The sequence below is a fragment of the Cetorhinus maximus genome, chromosome 25 (genome assembly GCF_964194155.1).
Source record: "Cetorhinus maximus chromosome 25, sCetMax3.hap1.1, whole genome shotgun sequence".
Taxonomy (NCBI): Eukaryota; Metazoa; Chordata; class Chondrichthyes; order Lamniformes; family Cetorhinidae; genus Cetorhinus; species Cetorhinus maximus.
The window spans coordinates 8,435,244-8,454,680 of record NC_135903.1 but is presented as its reverse complement, the minus strand read 5'-3'; the positions used below and the strand labels follow the sequence as shown (position 1 = coordinate 8,454,680).

The following is a 19,437-nucleotide window of genomic DNA, read 5'->3' as shown; positions in this document are numbered from 1 at the left end:
AAAAGGCCATCCTGCCAGGCTCTGGACCCCCGCTGGATCATCTGTTCACATCAGCGGGAAAGCACATCGACGTGTTCACAACAGCGCACAGGCCATGTGCACTTGGCGACCTTCACTTTGGGGGAACTGAAGCGAGTGAACTGCAACGTCCTGTAGAGATCACCAGGGGCGCCTGTTGCTTTGCAGGCTTCAGGGGCGCCGGGGGGGCTGGGGTGCAGTGCCACCCTGCCACGGAGGCGACTGTTGTTGGGGAGGGGTGTCGGGGAGCAACTGCTGACCTGGCATTGGATCTCACACACAAGAAATTGAGGTGGAGGGCAGGGTAGGTGAGGGAAGAGGCCATGGAGTAGGGACACCTGTATAAACTGACCATCCCTCTGCAACTGAGACAGATCAGGCGCAGCCACAGGGATTTGATTGGGGTCGGGCTCCTAGACTGCCCACCCACGCAAGCAACACGGGGCACCAAAGAGCCTCAAAGCCCTCCAGACCTTAGCACCCACCCCCCCCACCCCCCCACCCCCAGCACAGACTGCAAGTCCACAACCACTTTATTGGACCGTGGAGCAGTTGAACTGCACACGTTGTACAATCTCCTCACCAACACTGGCCATGTAGCAGTCACTGATGGAGGTGCTCACAGCTCTTTGCAATCTCAACATCCCGGTTAGGAGCAGTCCCCATGTCACAGGCTGACAGGGCAGCCATGGAGCGAACTCATCTGTGGCCATCTGAGGGGTGACCAGCACTCTCCGGGAAGTGTTAAGGGGCAGGGCCAGGAAAGTTGCTAAGTACAGCCATGATAACCACGTCTCTCTCTCTCTTTCATGCTGCAGGAGGACCCCATCAGGAGCATGGAGCCTGGTGACCTAGCTGTGTGCCTGATGGCCTACAGAGAGCGGAGAAGACGGGGGAGAGAGTGACTGAGGCTCCTGGTTGTGCAAAGGCAGGAGCAGCAATCTTAGGAAGGAGGGGCAGCAGGGGCTCCTGCACACGCTGCCCAGGAGCGACAGTAAGCCATGGCTGGTTGGTACCTAGCGACACCCAGGGTCTATAGATGCCGCCTGTCATTCCTGCAGATGACTGTGAACCAGTGTCGCTGATGGCTGCGCATGTCTAGAGAACTGGTCGGTCACATCTGCCACTTACTGCGGTATTTGGCGCCAAGGGGACATGGAGGGCATCAACTGCCAGTGGCTGTGACAGTGACTGGCACTCAATTTTTTGCCAGTGGGTCCTTTCAGGACTCCACAGGTGACCTCTGTGGGATCTCACAAGCACTACCCACAAATGCATCCATGAGGTCATGGACATCATCTTCGCGAGGGCCACACAACCTTGTGCATTTCGCCCGGGACCAGGACAGCCAGGATGTAAAGGCCATTGGATTCTCCTGGATCTCGGGATTCCCACAGATGCAGGGTGCAATTGACTGCACCCATGTGGTGCTCAGGTCTCCGTTGCTACACACGGTGGACTACAATCACAAGGGATTTCACTCACTGACCTTGCAGCTGGTGTGCGACCATCAGAAACACATCCTGCATGTGTGTGCATGATTTCCAGAGAGTGTGCACGATGGCTACATCCTCAGTCGGTCACAGATCCCTGGAGTCTTCCAGGGGCCGCAGAAGATGCAGGGATGGCTCCTCAGGGACAAAGGCCACCCCCAGAGGCCGTGGCTGATGACACCCGTGTGGCAGCCTCAGACTGCAGCAGAGCAACGCTATAATGAGGCTCATGCTGCAACTCGCAACTTGGTGGAGCAGACCACTGGGATTCTGAAGATGCAGTTCCGGTGCCTGGACCGGTCTGGTGGAGCCCTGCAATACAGTCCGCAGAGGGTGTCACGCATCATCGTCGTCTGCTGTTCCCTTTACAACCTGGTTCTCCAACGGGGGGAGGAGCTGGCTGAGGAGGAGATGGAGGAGCTGCACATCTCCTCTGATGAGGATGATGCTGATGTGGGTGAGGGTGAGGAGGTCCTCGGAGGCGACGATGACGGGGATAAGGCCCTCACACTGGCAAAATGAGGGAGGCATGCTTGGGATGCCCTCATAGCTGCTAGATTTGTGGAGGTTGATGGCGACATGCATTGAGGTGACCCCATAGATCCTCACACCGCATCTGTGAACGTTTGACTCCAGTCTGGCTTATGGCAGCACCAAAACCCTCTGTGAGAATGCTCCTGTCATGGAGACGCAGTAGAAGCTCTAATAGTCGCTCGATTGCAGGAGGATGATGACAACCTGCAGTGAGGACACTCCATAAATCTTCACATAGACTCTGTGAATGCCTGACTCTTGTCTGGCCGAGGGCAGCTCACTTGCGCTCCATGATCAGGGTCACATGATAGAGATGCAGCCATGGAAATTTAGAAGTCCTGATGCTTTGTCCACCTTCAGCATCTGAGCCCTTCAGGAGCACAGCATCAGTGGTCGCAGATGCTGAAGTGATGGGGGCCAGACCCTTCTTAAAGGTGCTGAGAGCACACAGAGAGAATGAGAGAACTCTGTGACTCTGCTCACTACATTCTGGCAACAATGACAAGCACTGCCGAGGTGCAGGCATCAGTAACGTCTCCAGGGAGTGAGAAGTTGGACCATCACTTTGGTCTGAAGGTTGCACAAAGCACAGGGAAGAGGCCCTGGACTGAGACACCTGCCTTTTATCTTGTGCAGAAAGGTTTCACATCTGAGTGACAAGAACACTGCTCATCAGAACAAGGAGCCATAGGCAGGAAGACATTCTTGGGAGTTAGTGAATAGTATGTACAAGTGATTAACACCCGTGCCCAGGCTGTGCAACTAATCCTCCTCAACTTTCCTAACCCTCTCTTGGTGCTCCCCGGACATCCACAGCGGAGGTGGAGGCAGCCTGCTGACTGTGACACCCTGTCTGTGGTGACTTTGGTGGGCGTCCTCTGGAGGGCTGAGACATGGAGAGCCCTGGCCTGCTTTCGGGGTCCTGCTGTGTGACAGTGGCACCCTCTCCAGCCTGTGGAGCTGGAGCTGCTGAGGTCACAGGAAGAGGGGGGTGGATGTGCCGGACATTCGGAGTCACCTGGGTGGTTGGGCCTGGGGTGTGAAGCTGCTGATCCTCCTCCCTATGGGTTCCTGAGGGCCCCAGGCTGACTCCTTGAGAAGCAGGGGTAGCTGGAATGAGGTCAAGCTGCCCAGCACCCCTCTTGCCTACACACTGTTGGAGGCCAACTATGGCATCAGCGATGGAGTTGAGCCCGCACAGCAGTACAGGATCAAAGTGCTGGACCAAGGTCTCCATGGTGGCCGCCACTCTACCAGTGTTGACCTCGAGGCACTGGCACTGCCAGCGCAATAACCTGAGCCTGAAGACGGACGGACTCCTCCATCGTGCCTTGCAGTCTGAGGAGTGCAGCGGACATCCCTTCCTGATGTTCCCGAGTTTGCCTTTGCAGTTCCAGCAACTGTGACATGACCGAGTCCAGAGACTCATCATTTGACTCGGACTCAGCAATGTTCTGGCCTCCAGCAGCCCTCCGAATGGGAAGTCCCTGTCTCCGCCTGCTGTGGATCAGACAGTGCGATGTGCTCAGCAGATTGTGATCCTGGGGCTATTCTAAAGCTGGGTCCCACTGAGGTGTGTGTCTCTGCGCTGGTGGAGGGTGTGGGTGAGCGCTGTGACAGGATTCAGGGAGGGTGCCTTCAGATTCCTCTCCAGAGGTTTTTTCAGGGCTTGATTGGAGGCCCTGGGACATGGACTCTGTCGGCTGTTTGGCAGATGTGCCTGTGAAAGCCAGGAGAGATAATTAGTGCATGGCAGTGGCCTGTGAAACAGGACACATCACTCACAGCGTGGTTGTCTGATGGATGTAGCACTGCTGGACCCTCACTTGGTAAAGCAGCGCCGACCTCACCGTCAGCACAGGACCGGTCCCGGTCATCGCCGACCAGCTGGATGGCTCTGTTTTCAAAGCCCATGAGGATCTTGATTTCGGGCATTCCTCCACTGGTCTGCAACCTCTCTCTCTTATTGTGTGCCAGCTTGTCCTGCATGGATAGAGATAGAGAAAGAATAAGCAGGATGCCTGCCAAGCCAGATGATAAGTATGCCTGGCATGTGTGGGTGGTGAATGGTTCCATGAACGGGCTGAGGACAATGATGGTGAGTGTGAAAGAGTGAATGGTGATGTCCCTTGAATGGCAGTGAGTGAGGGCCCTGTGAGTGTGTGATGGGTTTGTGAGTGTGAGAGTTGAGAGTGATGAGAAGAGTGACTCACCCTGGTGGAACGGAGGAGATCATTCATCCTCTTGCGGCACTGGGTGGCTGTCCTCCTCTGAAGGGTGTTGGTGCTGACCATCACTGCCACCACCTCCCAAGCTGAATTGGTCACGTTGCTGCCCATCCTGCAGCCAGAGCGGGTGGTACGGGACATCCCAGTGGGCCTCCATGGCATCCAGCAGTCGCTCGAGGGACCCGACATTGAAGCAGGGGGCTGTGGTCTTTTTCCCTTTGCTGGCCATGTCTCCCGGGCAGCAGTGGTGAGCTGGTAGCGATGAGCGCTGTGCTTGTGGCTGGGCTTTAAACATGGCGCCTGGCATGATGCGGTGGCCAGTGGGTGAATGAGAGCCCGCCCGCCATGGAAATGGTGTGTTTCCCAAGAGGCGGGTTCGGGACGATACAGTGTGAAAAGCTGCTATCGTGGCCGGTGGGTAAAACGTCATTTTACCTTCCCCCACTACCGCACTTAGTGTAAATCTGGGAAAATTCTGTCCCATGTGTTCAGGTCCCCATCGTGGGATTTGAACCAGCACCTTTGATGCCGGAAGGCATCCCAAGGTGCTTCACAGGAATGTAGTCAGATAAAAATTGCCACAGAGACACAAAAGGACTTGACTAAAAGTTTGGGCAAATAGGCAGTTGTTTAAAAAAAAAGGACAAATGAAATATTGTACAAAAATAAAGATTGTACCCTAAGCATATGTATAGCTCATTATAATCTTGCTGATACCCTTTGCTTTTATTATAAATGCAGGAGTGTAGGAGGTTATGCCTTCAGCTGCTTGAACTCTAAGCTCTGGAATTCCCTCCCCGCAGCTTAGTCCCTCTAGATCTCTCCCTCTATATAGTTCACTCCTTAAATTTATCCCATTGACCAAGCTTCTGGCCATCTGCCCTATCCCCTCAGGAGGCTGTGTGTCTAATTTTTGCTTTCTAAAGCGCCTTGGGGGGCTGTATTGTGGTGCTAAAGGCGCTGCGCAAACATGAGTTGTTGTTGCGGTGCGAATGAAAAGCCGAAGCGGTAAATTTTTTTTTTTGTTCGCGAAAGCACCCTTCCCAGCGACTCTTCGATCGGCGCCGCGTCGGCGAACCGTAGAATTTATTCTCTGCGGCCATAGTTCTCGGAATGAGCAGCGCTTGCGCCTTGGTAATGGTTGTATTGCATTGAGAGGGACGGGACTCCCCCCCCCCCCCCCTACCCCCATCCCCCCTCCCCTCTCTAAAATATGGGGAAACAATGTGTCGGAGAGGAGATGCTCTTGGTTACTTTGTTGTAACTAGTTTTCAAGAGCACATCGGGACGGGCTGGGAATTATGAAGGAGATGGTTGGAGGTTGCTGCGTGTGTTCTGACGAGAGGGGATGGGCTGAGAATCCTTTGGTCTACTGTGACGGGCATGGTTGCAATGTTGCTGTTCATCAAGGTAAAGGGGAGAAGAGAGAGAGAGAGAGAGGAGGTGGAGGAGGAAGGCATATTTTTCTTTTTTTAAAAAAAAAGGGGGGCTTGCAAGAGGATGTGGTGTGTTTTCTAGTCGTTCATTTCACACCTTGAAATTTAACGCCTGGTCTTTTCACCCCCCTCCATCGACAGTGTAAAATAGCAATAATAGCAACCAAGCATTAACATTTTAAGATCAAGTTGTTGTAACATTAATCCGTCTTATTTTTTTTGCGGCCAGTTGTCAGTCACGTAGACTTGTTCGTGTGGTATTTTCAAAAAAAAAAGTTTCGCATTTATTCATGCATCTTTCCAAATATTTAATATTGTGATCTGTAATTGGAAGCCTATGTTCGTACGATTGTTTTTAATTTTTTATTAAAAATGCAATCTAACTTTCTCTTCCCCCCCCCTCCTCCTCCTCCTCCTCCTCTCTGGCGTTTGATGTACTTTTAAGTGCGCCACATTGACCTGTATGTGATTAATAATCCGTTAGCAGAACTATCAAGGGGAGGAGTGGGGGTGGGGGGTAGAAGTAGAATGGGGGAGTGCCTTGTTCACCTACACTTGTATGATTGACAGGTGAAATTAACATGTGTGACGTTGGGAGTTAGTTGCTGGTAACGTTGTTAGCAACTACTTTTGCTTCTGTTTATACAATCATATGCCTTAACTTCAGCCTGGTGGCCTGCTGGCTAAATGCACCACTTAATATGGTATTAAACCGTATGCACTACAAAATCCCAGGCTCAACCCCCTAGTCTGGGTGAGCCAAGATGGCAACAGCATCTCCTCAATGAATGATCCTGGGCTACAGGGGGTAGAGAAGAGGGGGGGGGATGGGCTATCAGCTATGAAAACAGCATTCATACCTTTTAATGTGGTTAAACATCTCATGATGTGTTACAAGAAGGTAACCGGACAAGACAATTGGCACTGAGTCAAAGAAGATGACGTTAGGACAGGTGACAAAAAGCTTGGTCAAAGAGCTAGGTTTTAAGGAGGCCTTAAAGGAGGAAAGAATATTGGAGGAGCTAAAAGTGGGAATTCCCGAGCTTGGGGCCAAGATGGCTGAAGTTAAGTCCACCAATGGAAGGGTGAAGGAGAGAAGTGGTGGTGGGATGGGGGATGCATGTAGTGTATTTGTAAGGTGCAGAGATAGAGAGAGGTGAGGCCATTGAGGGACCTGAACAGGAGAAAGATAATTTAAAAATTGTGACTCCCATTAAATGAGTGGTTGGACAGGATCAGGCTTGCCTGGATATATCCTCCACAGTTGAATAGCTTGCCAACTTGCTGTCTGTGCCTGTATAGAAAGATGACTGCTTGGTAACTGATTACGATTGATGCAGGTGGACCAGACACTTGCAAGAGTTTCTCCCCAACTCTCCACATGATGCTATTTTGACACACTCTGGAGTAATCAGTCCTGGGACTCTCCAACTCTGTACTCCAGAATCAGTTGGTGGTAGACAAAAAAAAGCAATGATTTAAATAAAAATAATCTTGCAGCCGGGAACAGTGTCAGGTGCTTGGATTATAAAAAAAATGTGCAGGTGGTTTTGGCATCAGGTCAAAAATCTTCTGTTATCATCCTGTTTATATATAATGTGTGTGCATGCATAGAGAGAAGATTAAAGGGGTCATCATCAAAGGTACTGGAGCTAGAGTGGGGTGTGGGTGATTGGGGTGCTACCAGCAACTCTACACTAGCACCTTCAGGAGAAGGAAGAAGGTTAAAATGCGGGGAAATTCTGTTGAGACTTGTTAAAAGCTTGTTTGTGTGTTTTTGTGTATTTATAGTTGTTTTCCCTCTGATTCTATTTGTAGCTTGTTATGGAATCGTTCAGGTCCCAACTGGTCCGTGGTTCTGCAGGAAGTGCGAATCTCAAGAGCGAGCTGCTAGAGTGGTATGTATTTATCAAATTCCCTCAGAATTCTGTTAGGTGTAGCTTTACATTAACCCATAAAAGCTGAGGGCAAGTCTTCATTTTGTAATGCATTGCCTGTAATGGTTCTAACATGTACTTTATGCTGTAGGTAACTTATGCGGTTGGAATTTGAATACAATTTAGCTGCTCCAATAACATGATGTGGTTTAATACTGAACTGTAAGGCCAAGAACATCACAGGTTTGATCAACTGTCTGTGCTGCACATAGGTAGAGTTGTCCTCAAGTGTCCTTGGGTCGAAGAGAGGATAAAGCCGATGGAGTCACCATTCGTGCTCAATGCCCTGCAAGAAGCACACATAGGAACATAGAACTTCAGAGCAGGAGTAGGCCATTCATCCTTGCGAGCCGCCATTCAATGAAATCATGGCCGACCTGATTGTGGTATCAACTCCACTTTCCTGTCTGTTCTCCATAACACTTGTTATGTAGAATCATTGAATGATACACAACAGAAGGAGACCAGATGACCTATTGGGCCTGTGCCAGCTCTTTGAAGGAGCTATCCAATTCATTTTGTTCCGATGCTCTTTCCCTGCAATTTTCCCCCTTATTTATCCAAGTATTTATCCAATTTCCTTTTGAAAGTTTATTATTGAATCTGCTTTCACAATCCTTTCAGGCAGCGTTTTCCAGATCACTGCTTAAAATCAATTCTCTTCATTTTCCTCTAGTTCTTTTGCTATTACATGTGTCCTCTGGTTACCACCTCCTACTGGAAACAGTTTATCCTGATTTAAAAATCCACTATAATTATGAGCACCTTTATTAAAACTCTGCTTAACCTTCTCTAGTCTAGGAACAACCCCAACTTGTCTAGACTTTCCATGTAACTACTGGATTCTGTGGGATTGGGTTCAGCTGTGTTATTCAGTGATGCAGAACTATGAGGGAAGGGCATGAGAGTGGGACTAGCTAAATTGCTCTTGTAGAGGGCTGACATGGGCTCAACAAGTTAAATGGCCTCCTCCTGTGCTGTGAACATTCTAGAATTCCATTTGCCCCTTTCCCACTCTCAACTCTCATTGATAAAGCTCCTGATACTCACTGGTTAGGCTTCATGTTCAGAGCATTCATTTGAGGGAGGCACTGGAGAATTGCCAGTGCTTGGTTGGTGAGTTACTGAGAGAGCTGGCAGTACACTGTTATTTAATATCCTTTTACATTACGCTTTGTTGTGGTATCTGTAAGTACTACTTATCTCTATTGTGACTGTGAATGCGCACGTACATGTTTGCCTGTAGCTGCTGTATGACCTTCCCGGCATTTTAAATTTGGCACGTTAGGTAACCACAAGAAAGGACGGGGTATAGAAAGAGACAATTTCACTTCAAAGCTCAATGCAGCTAGACTCCAGAATGGGACGGAATCAAAGCGATCTGCCATTTTGTTACAAGGGGGCTGGCAGTTTACTCACTCCAGAACCTCGGGGATTAGAAACTGACTGTGGTGTGGAAAGGACAGGTTGGTGAGATATAATTTTTCCACTCTTGGAAGTCAGATGGTTCACGTCCTCCTGGAATTTTGCCTGGCATTATGAAACAGAGGGTGACATAGTGGCACTAGTGACACAGAACAGGGATGGATGCAGGTTTGACAGTGCCCTGCTCCTGTTGCTTTGGAAGGAAAGCCGCTCCTTGACTATCCCTTGGCACCTCCTAGCTACCACTTGCAGGGACTGTTGACTTGCAGTATGGGAGTAAGCTGTGTGCTTCAGCACATACAATGTTTCTATCAGGAAATAAATTGTTAAGAAAAACAATACAAATACTATTGTTATACAGGAAACGGAGCCCATGAGGAACTGATCAAAATCATCTCAGATCCTGTGGCCTTGTGCTCTGTACTTTAAAGGAAGTTGTATTTTTTTTTTCATTCATCAAAGTGAGGGATGTCAGAGCCCAGGAAATGTAACGTTTTCCACCTGCCCCCACTAACATTGCCTTAGGCCAGCTTCAGCAGACCATGATTGAGCAAGGTTGACACTTTCATTTCCTACACAAAGTTCTGAATGTGAGAGTGAGAGAGACAGACTGTCCAGACTCATCCAAAACTCTGCTGCCCATTTCCTAATTTGCGCCAAGTCCTGTTCACCCATTGTCCCTGTCCTCACTGGCTCCCAGTCCACAATTACCTCAAATTTAAAATTCTCAATCTTGTGTTTCAAATTGAAATTGAGTTCTCATTGTACACCTGCCTTTGGTGTTCTGAATGTTTTGAGCCTCTTGTTATCTGTCAGATGAATCATTAACCACTCTAAAGAGAGCGGTGTCATCAGCTGAAAGCCTTTAATTTTTACAAGTTACAGTTTCCACAGGTGATGACAGCCCTTTGGTATAGTGCTCAAGTGGTCATGTTCTAAGCATTATTCTAGCTAGTGAGTGTTGGCAGGAAGCTCAGCAGTGGGGGAAAGGAGGAGATGGGGCTGAAATAAAGGGATTATTATGCCCTGTCTCACCCTGTCCTCGGCCAAAGAAGGGACAGTTTTCTCTGCTGACTATGTGTTGCAACATCTCAAATGTAGCAAAATTTTACTCTGCTCATTGAAGGAAATTGTAACAGCCTAAATGTATGTGTTGGAATGTTGCTAGAAACTATCCCACTACATGTATGCAGTCAGCAATTCAATGTAATCAGAGGAAATTCCTTCTCTGTCTTACTCCTGTCCCTGCCCTCTACTAAGAATGCATTTTATTCGATAATAGTCACTCAGTAACAGTCAGGAGTTGGAGCCCTGGCTGATTTTTCTCCATCTCTTCCAGCTGAGGTAAATCTTAGGTGCTCAGGGCATTTCCAACATTCCTAGTGTCATATTTATTGAGTGTTAATTGAACAATGGCCAAGGGTCAAACCTGAGACCTTCCTGGTTTTGTGTTCAAAATGAAGGTTGGGTTAGAAGCTGCACTTCTCCACTGAGCCATTGGGAAAGGTGGGCTGTTTTGATACGATTCAGAAATTGGATGGGCTCCACATAGATGCACACAGGAGGCCCTGATAGGTCTCTGAGTATTACTCTTCTTCTCCAGTTCTCTGCCTGAAGGCACGTATGACCCACAGCAGCATGATCTTCACCACGGCTAGGGCAAGGAGGCAGGTCCCGAATCCATCCCAATCAGAATGGGGATCGAGCCCTGTGTTGTTGGCACCAGTCTGATCCACACTGGCTGTTCAGCCAACTGAGAAACTGGCCCCCCACCACGGAGTCTGCGTTGCTCTGGTAGTATACACTTTTACATGCATGTTGTAGTCTGGAGCTATGAATAGTGATGATAGAGGCTCCAATGTTCTTTCCACCATTTGGCTGACCAGGAATCTCTCCCACTCTTACTGCCTGCTCTTGGCATACGAACATGCAAGTTAGGAGCAGGAGTAGGCCATTCGGCCGCTCAAGCCTGCTCTGCCATTCAATAAGATCATGGCAGATCTGATTGTGGCCTCAACTCCAATTTCCTCCTTGCCCTCTGTACCCTTTGACTCCCATGTCAATCAAGAATCTTTAATTCAGCCTTAAAAATGAGCGATGGCCAAGGGTCAAACCTGAGACCTTCCTGGTTGTGTGTTCAAAATGAAGGTTGGGTTAGAAGCTGCACTTCTCCACTGAGCCATTGGGAAAGGTGAGCTGTTTTGATACGATTCAGAAAATGTCCTTTTGGCATCCACCCTGTCAAGTCCCCTCAGGATCTTACATGTTTCAATACGATCACCTCTCAATCTTCTAAACTCCAATGGGTACAGGCCCAATCTGTCTAACTTTCCCTTATAGGATAACCCTCTTCTTCCAGGAGTCCGTCGAGTGAACCTTCTTTGAACTGCTCCCAACGCAATTATGTCCTTTCTTAAATAAGGAGACCAAAACTCTACTTCAGATGCAGTCTCACCAAACCCTGTACAATGGTAGCAAAACATCCCTACTTTTATATTCCATTCCCCTTGCAATAAACAACAACATTTCTTTTGCTTTCCTAATCATTTGTTGTACCTGCATACTAACTTTTTGTAGCTCCTATACCAGCACACCCAGATTCCCCGTACCTAAGAGTTCTGCAATCTCTCCCCATTGAAATACTATGCTGCTTTTTTATTCTTCAAGCTAAAGTGGACAAGTTCATATTTTCCCACATTATACTTCATCTGCCAAATTTTTACCCGCTCACTTAACCTATCTACACCCTTTTGCAAACTCCTTATGTCCTCTTCTCAAAGTACTTCCCTACCTATCTTGGTGCCATCAGCAAATTTAGCAACCATACATTCTGTTGCTTATCATCTTCATCAGCTGGCCAGATATTTCACAAGTGAGGCCAACTGCTCCGTGCTAAGGTCAGAATGCCCTAACTCATAGAAAGGCTCTGCAACTGAAAAGGATGTTGGCAATAGTATTGAAAAGCAGGGAAGTTATGTTAAATTTGTGTCAACCCTTGATTTGACAACACTTAGAATGCTCAGTTCAGTTTTGGTCTCTTCACAGTCCAAATAAAGATATAGAGGGACTGGAGAGAGTGCAAAAACCTTTGCAAGCTGCCACCAGAACTGAGAGGCTATAACTATCAGGAAAGACTGAACAGTCTGGGGCACTCTTTTATTTTCTGGAAAAGAGAAGGTTGAGGGGTGACCTGAAAGAAGTTTTCAGTATCATGAAAGGTTTTGAAAGGCTAGACGTAGAGAAAAAGTTTTCACTTCTGGGTGAGTCCAAAACTTTTAAATTTTATATTCGTTCATGGGGTGTGGGCATCGCTGGCTAGGCCAGCATTTATTGCTCATCTCTAATTGCTCTTGAGAAGGTGGTGGTGAGTTGCCTTCTTGAGCTGCTGCAGTCCATCTGATGTAGGTACACCCACAGTGCTGTTGGGAAGGGAGTTCCAGGATTTTGACCAGTGACAGTGAAGGAACGGCAATATATTTCCAAGTCAGGATGGTGAGTGGCTTGGAGGGGAACTTCCAGGTGGTGATGTTCCCATGTTTATGCAGCCCTTCACCTTCTAGGTGGTAGTGGTCGTGAGTTTGGAAGGTGCTGTCTAAGGAGCCTTGGTGAGTTGCTGCAGTGCATCTTGTAGATGGTACACACTGCTGTTACTGTGCGTTGGTGGTGGAGGGAGTGAATGTTTGTGGATGGGATACCAATCAATCAGGCTGCTTTGTCCTGAATGGTGTCAAGCGTCTTGAGCATTGTTGGAAGCTGCACTCATCCAGGCAAGTGGGGAGTATTCCATCACACTCCTGACTTGTGCCTTGTAGATGGCAGTCAGGCTTTGGGGAGTCTGGAAGTGTGTTACTCGTCACAGGGTTCCTAGCCTCTGACCTGCTCTTGTAGCCACAGTATTTGTATGGTGAGTCCAGTTCAGTTTCTTGTCAATGGTAAACCTCAGGATGTTGATAGTGGGGGATTCAGCGATGGTAATGCCATTAAATGTTAAGAGGCGATAGTTAGATTCTCTCTTGTTGGAGATGGTCATTGCCTGGCAATTGTGTGAAATGAACGTTACTTTCCACTTGTCAGCTCAAGCCTGGATATTATCCAGGTCTTGCTGCATTTAGACATGGCTTGCTTCAGTATCTGAGGAGTCACAAATGGTGCTGAACATTGTGCAGCCATCAGCAAACATCCCCACTTCTAACCTTATGATGGAAGGAAGGTCATTGATGAAGCAGCTGAAGATGGTTGGGCCGAGGACACTGAGTGATGTCCTGGAACTGAGATGATTGACCTCCAATGAGCATAGCCATCTTCCTTTGTGCTAGGTATGACTCCAACCAATGGAGGGTTTTCCCCCTGATTCCCATTGAGTCCAGTTTTGCTAGGGCTCCTTGATTCCACACTCGACCAAATGCTGCCTTGATGTCAAGGACAGTCATTTTCACCTCCCCTCAACTCCTTTGTCCATGTTTGAACTAAGGCTGTAATGATGTCAGGAGCTGAGTGACACTCAGTTTGGGTTCTGCCAGGACCAGTGAGCAGGTTACTGCAAAGCAAGTGCCACTTGATAGCCCTGTTGGTGACCCTTTCCATCACTTTACTGATGATGGAGAGTAGACTGATTGGTAATTGGCTGGGTTGGATTTGTCCTGCTTTGTGTGTACAGGACATACCTGGGCAATTTTCCACATTACTGGGTAGATACCAATGTTGTAGCTGTACTGGAACAGCTTGGCCGGGGGGGGCGGCAATAAATAAAATCTTGGGGCCATAAGTAAAAGATAAAGGAATGAGGAGAAACTTCTATAGCAAGAGGGTAGTTAGAATGTGGAACATGCTATCACAGGGGGTTGAGATGAATAGCATGGGGACCTTTTAAGGGAAGCTTGATAAATTCATGAGGGAGAAAGGAATTAAAGGAGATAAGGTAAGATGATGTAGAATGGGAGGAGGCTTGTATGGAGTGCACGAGAACACCAGCAACTCCAAGTTCCCCTCCAAGTCGCACATCATGTTGAGCTGGAAATATACTTCCATTCCTTCATTGTCGCTGGGCCAAAATCCTGAAAATCCCTATTAAATGAGGATGAAGGTATGGAACTCGGGGAGAGAGACTGCGAGATTCTTGAGCAAATTGTTATAAGGAGTGACAAGGTGTTGGCAGGCTTAAAAGTGGACAAATCTCCAGGTCCGGATTATTTATGTCCCAGACTGCTGAGGGAGGCAAGGGAGGAGATCGCAGGGGCTCTGACCCAAGTTTTTAATTCCTCTCTGGCCACGAGGGAGGTGCCAGAGGACTGGAGAACAGCTAATGTGGTTCCGCCATTTAAGAAGGGTTGTAGAGATAAGCCAGGGAACCAGTGAGTCTCACGTCAGTGGTAGGGAAACTATTGGAGAAAATTCTGAAGGAGAGAATCTATCTCCACTTGGAGAGGCAAGGTTTGATCAGGGATAGTCAGCATGGCTTTGTCAGAGGGAGGTCATACCTAACAAATTTGATTGAATTTTTTGAGGTGGTGACCAGGTGTGTAGATGAGGGTAGTGCAGTTGATGTAGTTTATATGGATTTCAGCAAAATCTTTGACAAGGTCCCACATTGGGAGACTTATAAAGAAGGCAAATGCAGATGGGATACAGGGTAATTTGATAAGGTGGATTCAAAATTGGCTTAGTTGTAGGAGACAGGGGGTGATGACAGAAGGATGCTTTAGTGACTGGAAGCCAGTGTCCAGTGGCGTACCACAGGGATCTTTGCTCGGTCCCCTATTATTTGTCATTTATATAAACGACAAAGATGACTATGTGGGGTGTAGGATTAGTAAGTTTGCAGATGACACAAAGACTGGCCGGGTGGTTAACAGCTGAGTGTATGGGCTACAGGAAGATATAGACGGGATGGTCAAATGGGCAGATAAGTGGCAGATGGAATTTAACCCTGAAAAGTGTGAGGTGGTACACTTTGCAAGGAGCAATTTGACAAGGAAGTATTCAATGAACGGCATGACACTAGGAAGTTCTGAGGAACAAAGGGATCTTGGCGTGTGTGTCCATAGATCTCTGAAGGCGGAGGGGCATGTTAGTGGGGTGGTTAAAAAGGCATATGGGACACTTGCCTTTATCAATCGAGGCATAGATTACAAAAGTAGGGAGGTCATATAGGAGTTGTATAGAACCTTAGTGAGGCCACAGCTGGAGTACTGTGTGCAGTTCTGGTTGCCACATTATAGGAAGGATGTGATTGCACTGGAGGGGGTGCAGAGGAGATTCACCAGGATGTTGCTTGGGATGAAACATTTAAGTTATGAAGAGAGGTTGGATAGACTTGGGTTGTTTTTGTTGGAGCAGAGAAGATTGAGGGGCGACCTGGTCGAGGTGTACAAGATTATGAGGGGCATGAACAGGGTTGATAGGGAGCAGCTGTTCCCCTTAGTTGAAGGGTCAGTCACAAGGGGACACAAGTTCAAGATGAGGGGCAGGAGGTTTAGGGGGATGTGAGTAAAAACCTTTTCACCCAGAGGGTGGTGATAGTCTGGAATGCGCTGTCTGGGAGGGTGGTGGAGGTGGGTTGCCTCACATCCTTTAAAAAGTACCTGGATGAGCACTTGGCATGTCATAACATTCAAGGCTATGGGCCAAGTGCTGGTAAACGGGATTAGGTAGGTCGGTCAAGTGTTTTTCACGTGTCGGTGCAGACTCGATGGGCCGAAGGGCCTCTTCTGTACTGTGTGATTCTGTGTGAAATAGCACTGTGGGAGTTCCTTCACCACATGGACTGCAGGGGTTCACAAAGGTGGTTCACCACCACCTTCTCGAGGACTGTTAGTGATTCGCTATAAGTGTTGGTCTTTCCTTGCCAGCGATGTCCACATCCCATGAATCAATTTTTTTAAAAGCATTGATCAGTTGGGCCAAATGGCCTGTTTCTGTGCTGTAAATTCTGCTTTGAGAAAATGGCTCTTACTTTTCCTGAACACTGAAGATGGTCTTCTCTGTTCCAACGAAAACAACCCAAGTCTATCCAACCTCTCCATAACTTAAATGTTTCATCCCAGGCAACAAGTGTGTATGGCAGTGAAATTGGCAATTGGAGCAGTAGTTAATTTTACCAACTTCTTGCTCTATAGTTTCCATGAACTCTTACACATTGGCAGTGGAATTATTGATCTGCAGTGAGTCCATGATAATCCTTTCTGGGACTGGGCAGGTTGCAGCTCTTGCAACCGGGAAGCAGGAAGCATTAGTCAGAGTGGAAGAAATGAACTGAAAATGTGTCATTGTTTTGTGGAATATAGTTGCCCACATTCAGTTTAATCATGCCATGAATTTGGTGAAAAAAAGGATGCTTTAGTCATTAAAAGGTGCTGCATGAATGACTCTTTGTCGGTACTTTTTCCCAGTATGAAACAGTGTCAAACAGGCCCAGGAGTTCTGTTTCAGAGATCCTCATCAGGCCTTTTGTGATGCCCCCTGCAAGTAATAACCCATGACTGAGATATTCAAACCTCAGGGTATGTGGCCCCTGAGTCCATATGGGGCATATTGGGACAAACAGATTATCAAAAGCTTGGTCAAAGAAGTAGGTTTTAAGGAGCATCTTAAAGGAAGAGAGAGAGCTAGAGAGGCGGAGCATTTTAGGGATGAAATTCAAGAGCTTAGGCCCTAAGTAGTTGAAGGCATGGCCACCAATGTTAGAGCAATGGAAATCAGGGATGCTGGTGGACAGTACAACAGCAGAAAGCATGTCCTAATGCACGAGCTTCATAGAACCAATGTGTTCTCTATCGTGGTGAGATGGGGCTCTACATACTGGTACCAAACATTGGCACTCAACACAATGTGCCAGAGTTATAATCCCTAGATGCCAACTGACCTTAACTATTTCATTTTTAAGTGTGTGCATAAGCCTCACTTTCCGATTTTCATCTCACCCTATCTGAATCTCGTGTTACAGAATCATGTGGTGGATTTAAGTTGCTCCTTAAAACCTACCTTTTTGAGCAAGCCTTTGGTCACCTGTGCTTTACAAAGGCAACTCCAGATCTGGGGGTCCAGACTGGAAGGCACGGCTGCCAATGGTAGGAACAGGAGTAGGCTATTTGGCCCTTCGAGCCTGCTCCATCATACGATAAGATCATGGCTGATCTGGTTGTGGTCTCAACTCCACTTTCTTGTCTGCCCTCCATAACCCTTGACTCCCCTGTCTATCAAAAATCTGTTACTCAGCCTTGAATAAATTCAATAACCCAGCCTCCACTGCTCTCTGGGGAAGACAATTCCACAGACTAGCAATCCTCCAAGACAAAAAAATTCTCCTTATCTCCGTCTCAAAAGGGAGACCTCTTTTATTCTTAAACTGTGCCACCTAGTTCTAGCCTTCCCTACAAGCGGAAACATCCTCCCGGTATCCACCCTATCAAATCCCCTCAGGATCTTCTACGTGTCAATAAGATCACATCTCATTCTTCTAAACGCTCTCATTCTTCTAAACTCTAATGGGTATCGGCCCAACCTGTTCAACCTTTCTTCATAGGATAAGTCCTTCATCTCAGGTGAAATCGGTGATGCACAGGAGGCCAGGATTGGAGGAATGCAGGTCTCCCAGAAGGCTGTAAGGCAGGAAGAGGTTACAGAGTTGCAGTTTGCAACAATATCTGAAGTTTTGTACCTTTTCCAAAAGTGGTAAGATCCCAACACTGCTGCGGTAATTCATTCCAGAGACAGAACTCTGTTAGCGACTTTGCGGCTGTGCCTTGACATATCAGGAGTGGAAAATCTGACGGGAGGATTTTGGAAGCAGGGGTTATGTTTTGTAATTTGAAACTTTTTAAGTCCTCTGGCAGGCACATGACGTTGAACCTTGATTTGAAAACACTCATTGACGGCTGCCAATGTTTGTAGCAGTCTGACTGGATACAGACCCTCAATCAAAGGGAAAAATCTCTGACTTGCTTTCAACGTACATCTTGTGCCTCAATTGTATAATGACAGCACCATATGTGGCACATGTTGTGAGTTGATGTTATGAGGTAGTGAACAATTCTATCTTCTAAACAAAAATACTCGTGTTCCCTTTTTTTTTACATTGGTACACTCCCTAATGACAGGGTAATCTTAGTGAGACACTGAAGCGGCAGGTCATTTGATATATTCATTGCTTAAATGTACTGCTAGTTGGTCCTTTGATCAGGCAATTGGAGATGTCCTTTTTAGTACACATTCATTGATTTCGAGAATCATTGTAAGCCCCTGAAACACACACTTTATTTTTCACCCTCCGGGAAATCTTAAAAGTCTCTCAAGTCAAAAATAATTTTATCCAAGGGATTTTCAATCGGAGAGGATTGGCTGAAAATTCAAATCGGCTCAACATTTTAACGTTGATTAATAATGTATGTAAAATTTGCATGAATTGAAACATCAGAGAGAAACATTAGCTGGAACTGTCACATTGTTTGAAATATAATGAGAGATGAGTGTCAACTCCTTCCATTCTTCCCTGATGGTAGTGACTCATAGGGTTCAGCACCCAAACTAATGCTGCATTCCAAGTGACCCTTCTTCACATTGAGTTGGAATTTGACTGTTAGGCAGCATCACTGTCAGGCTAAATCCTGCCCTAGCCTGACTGAGAGACATACATGCTTTCTAATTGGGATACTGATGGCAGCCCCTCCACCCTGCTTTCCTTAACCCAGGTCAGTGCTCCTGCTTGGGTCATAGCTGAAGACGGTCAGTTTAGCGCAGCCTTAGTCTGAGGGGCTAGGTACGGTTTGTTGTGCTGCATTTCCCAGCTAAGCCATGGGGGAGTTGCTGCAATTTTTTAATTGTTAAAATACATGGAGTATTGTAGTAAGTGGTAAGTAAGACAGTTTCATTGCGTCAAAATTAACCATAGAGTAACCAAACAGTGAACAGTAGAAGGCCATTCAACCCCTTGAACCTGCTGTATCAGTTAGATCGTGGTTGATCTGTATCTCGACTCCATTTATCCATCTTCCTTGATGCCCTAAAGTTTGGCATCTGTCCATCTCTGGAGATGATGGACCCCCACCACCCACCCCAGGGCATGCGTCACTTCTGGATTGAACATCGCCTGTTATAGAAGCCAATTTGTGAGTGGTAGTCCCTTCCACAGCTGGCACAGTTAAACAGCATTGGCCTGAGGTCGACTGATGGTTTTTCCCATATCCCACAAAAATCTGTCTCAGTCTTGAAAGCTCCAATTGTCCTAACATCCACAACCTTTTGAGGGAAGAGAATTTCAGATTTCTACCACCCTTTGCGTGGACCAAGTTCTTCCTGATATTGTCCTGTAATGGTCTAGCTCTAACTTGAAGATTATGCCCCCTTGTACTTCATCCCCTCACTAGAGGAA

The 19,437-nt window shown here is 47.3% G+C and overlaps 1 protein-coding gene across 7 annotated transcripts in view; it reads left to right on the top strand.

The window, feature by feature from the left end:
* Positions 1 to 5,471: 5,471 nt before the first annotated feature.
* The window catches only part of LOC144667862 (protein AF-10-like), a 155,869-nt gene continuing 141,903 nt past the window's right edge, over positions 5,472 to 19,437 (top strand). For all 7 annotated transcript variants that reach the window (XM_078529418.1, XM_078529413.1, XM_078529415.1 and 4 more), the window contains exons 1-2: positions 5,472 to 5,683; positions 7,528 to 7,607. In XM_078529418.1, the coding sequence (XP_078385544.1) occupies positions 5,575 to 5,683; positions 7,528 to 7,607 (189 nt within the window). In that variant the 5' untranslated portion in view covers positions 5,472 to 5,574. The remainder of the gene's footprint in view (positions 5,684 to 7,527; positions 7,608 to 19,437) is intronic.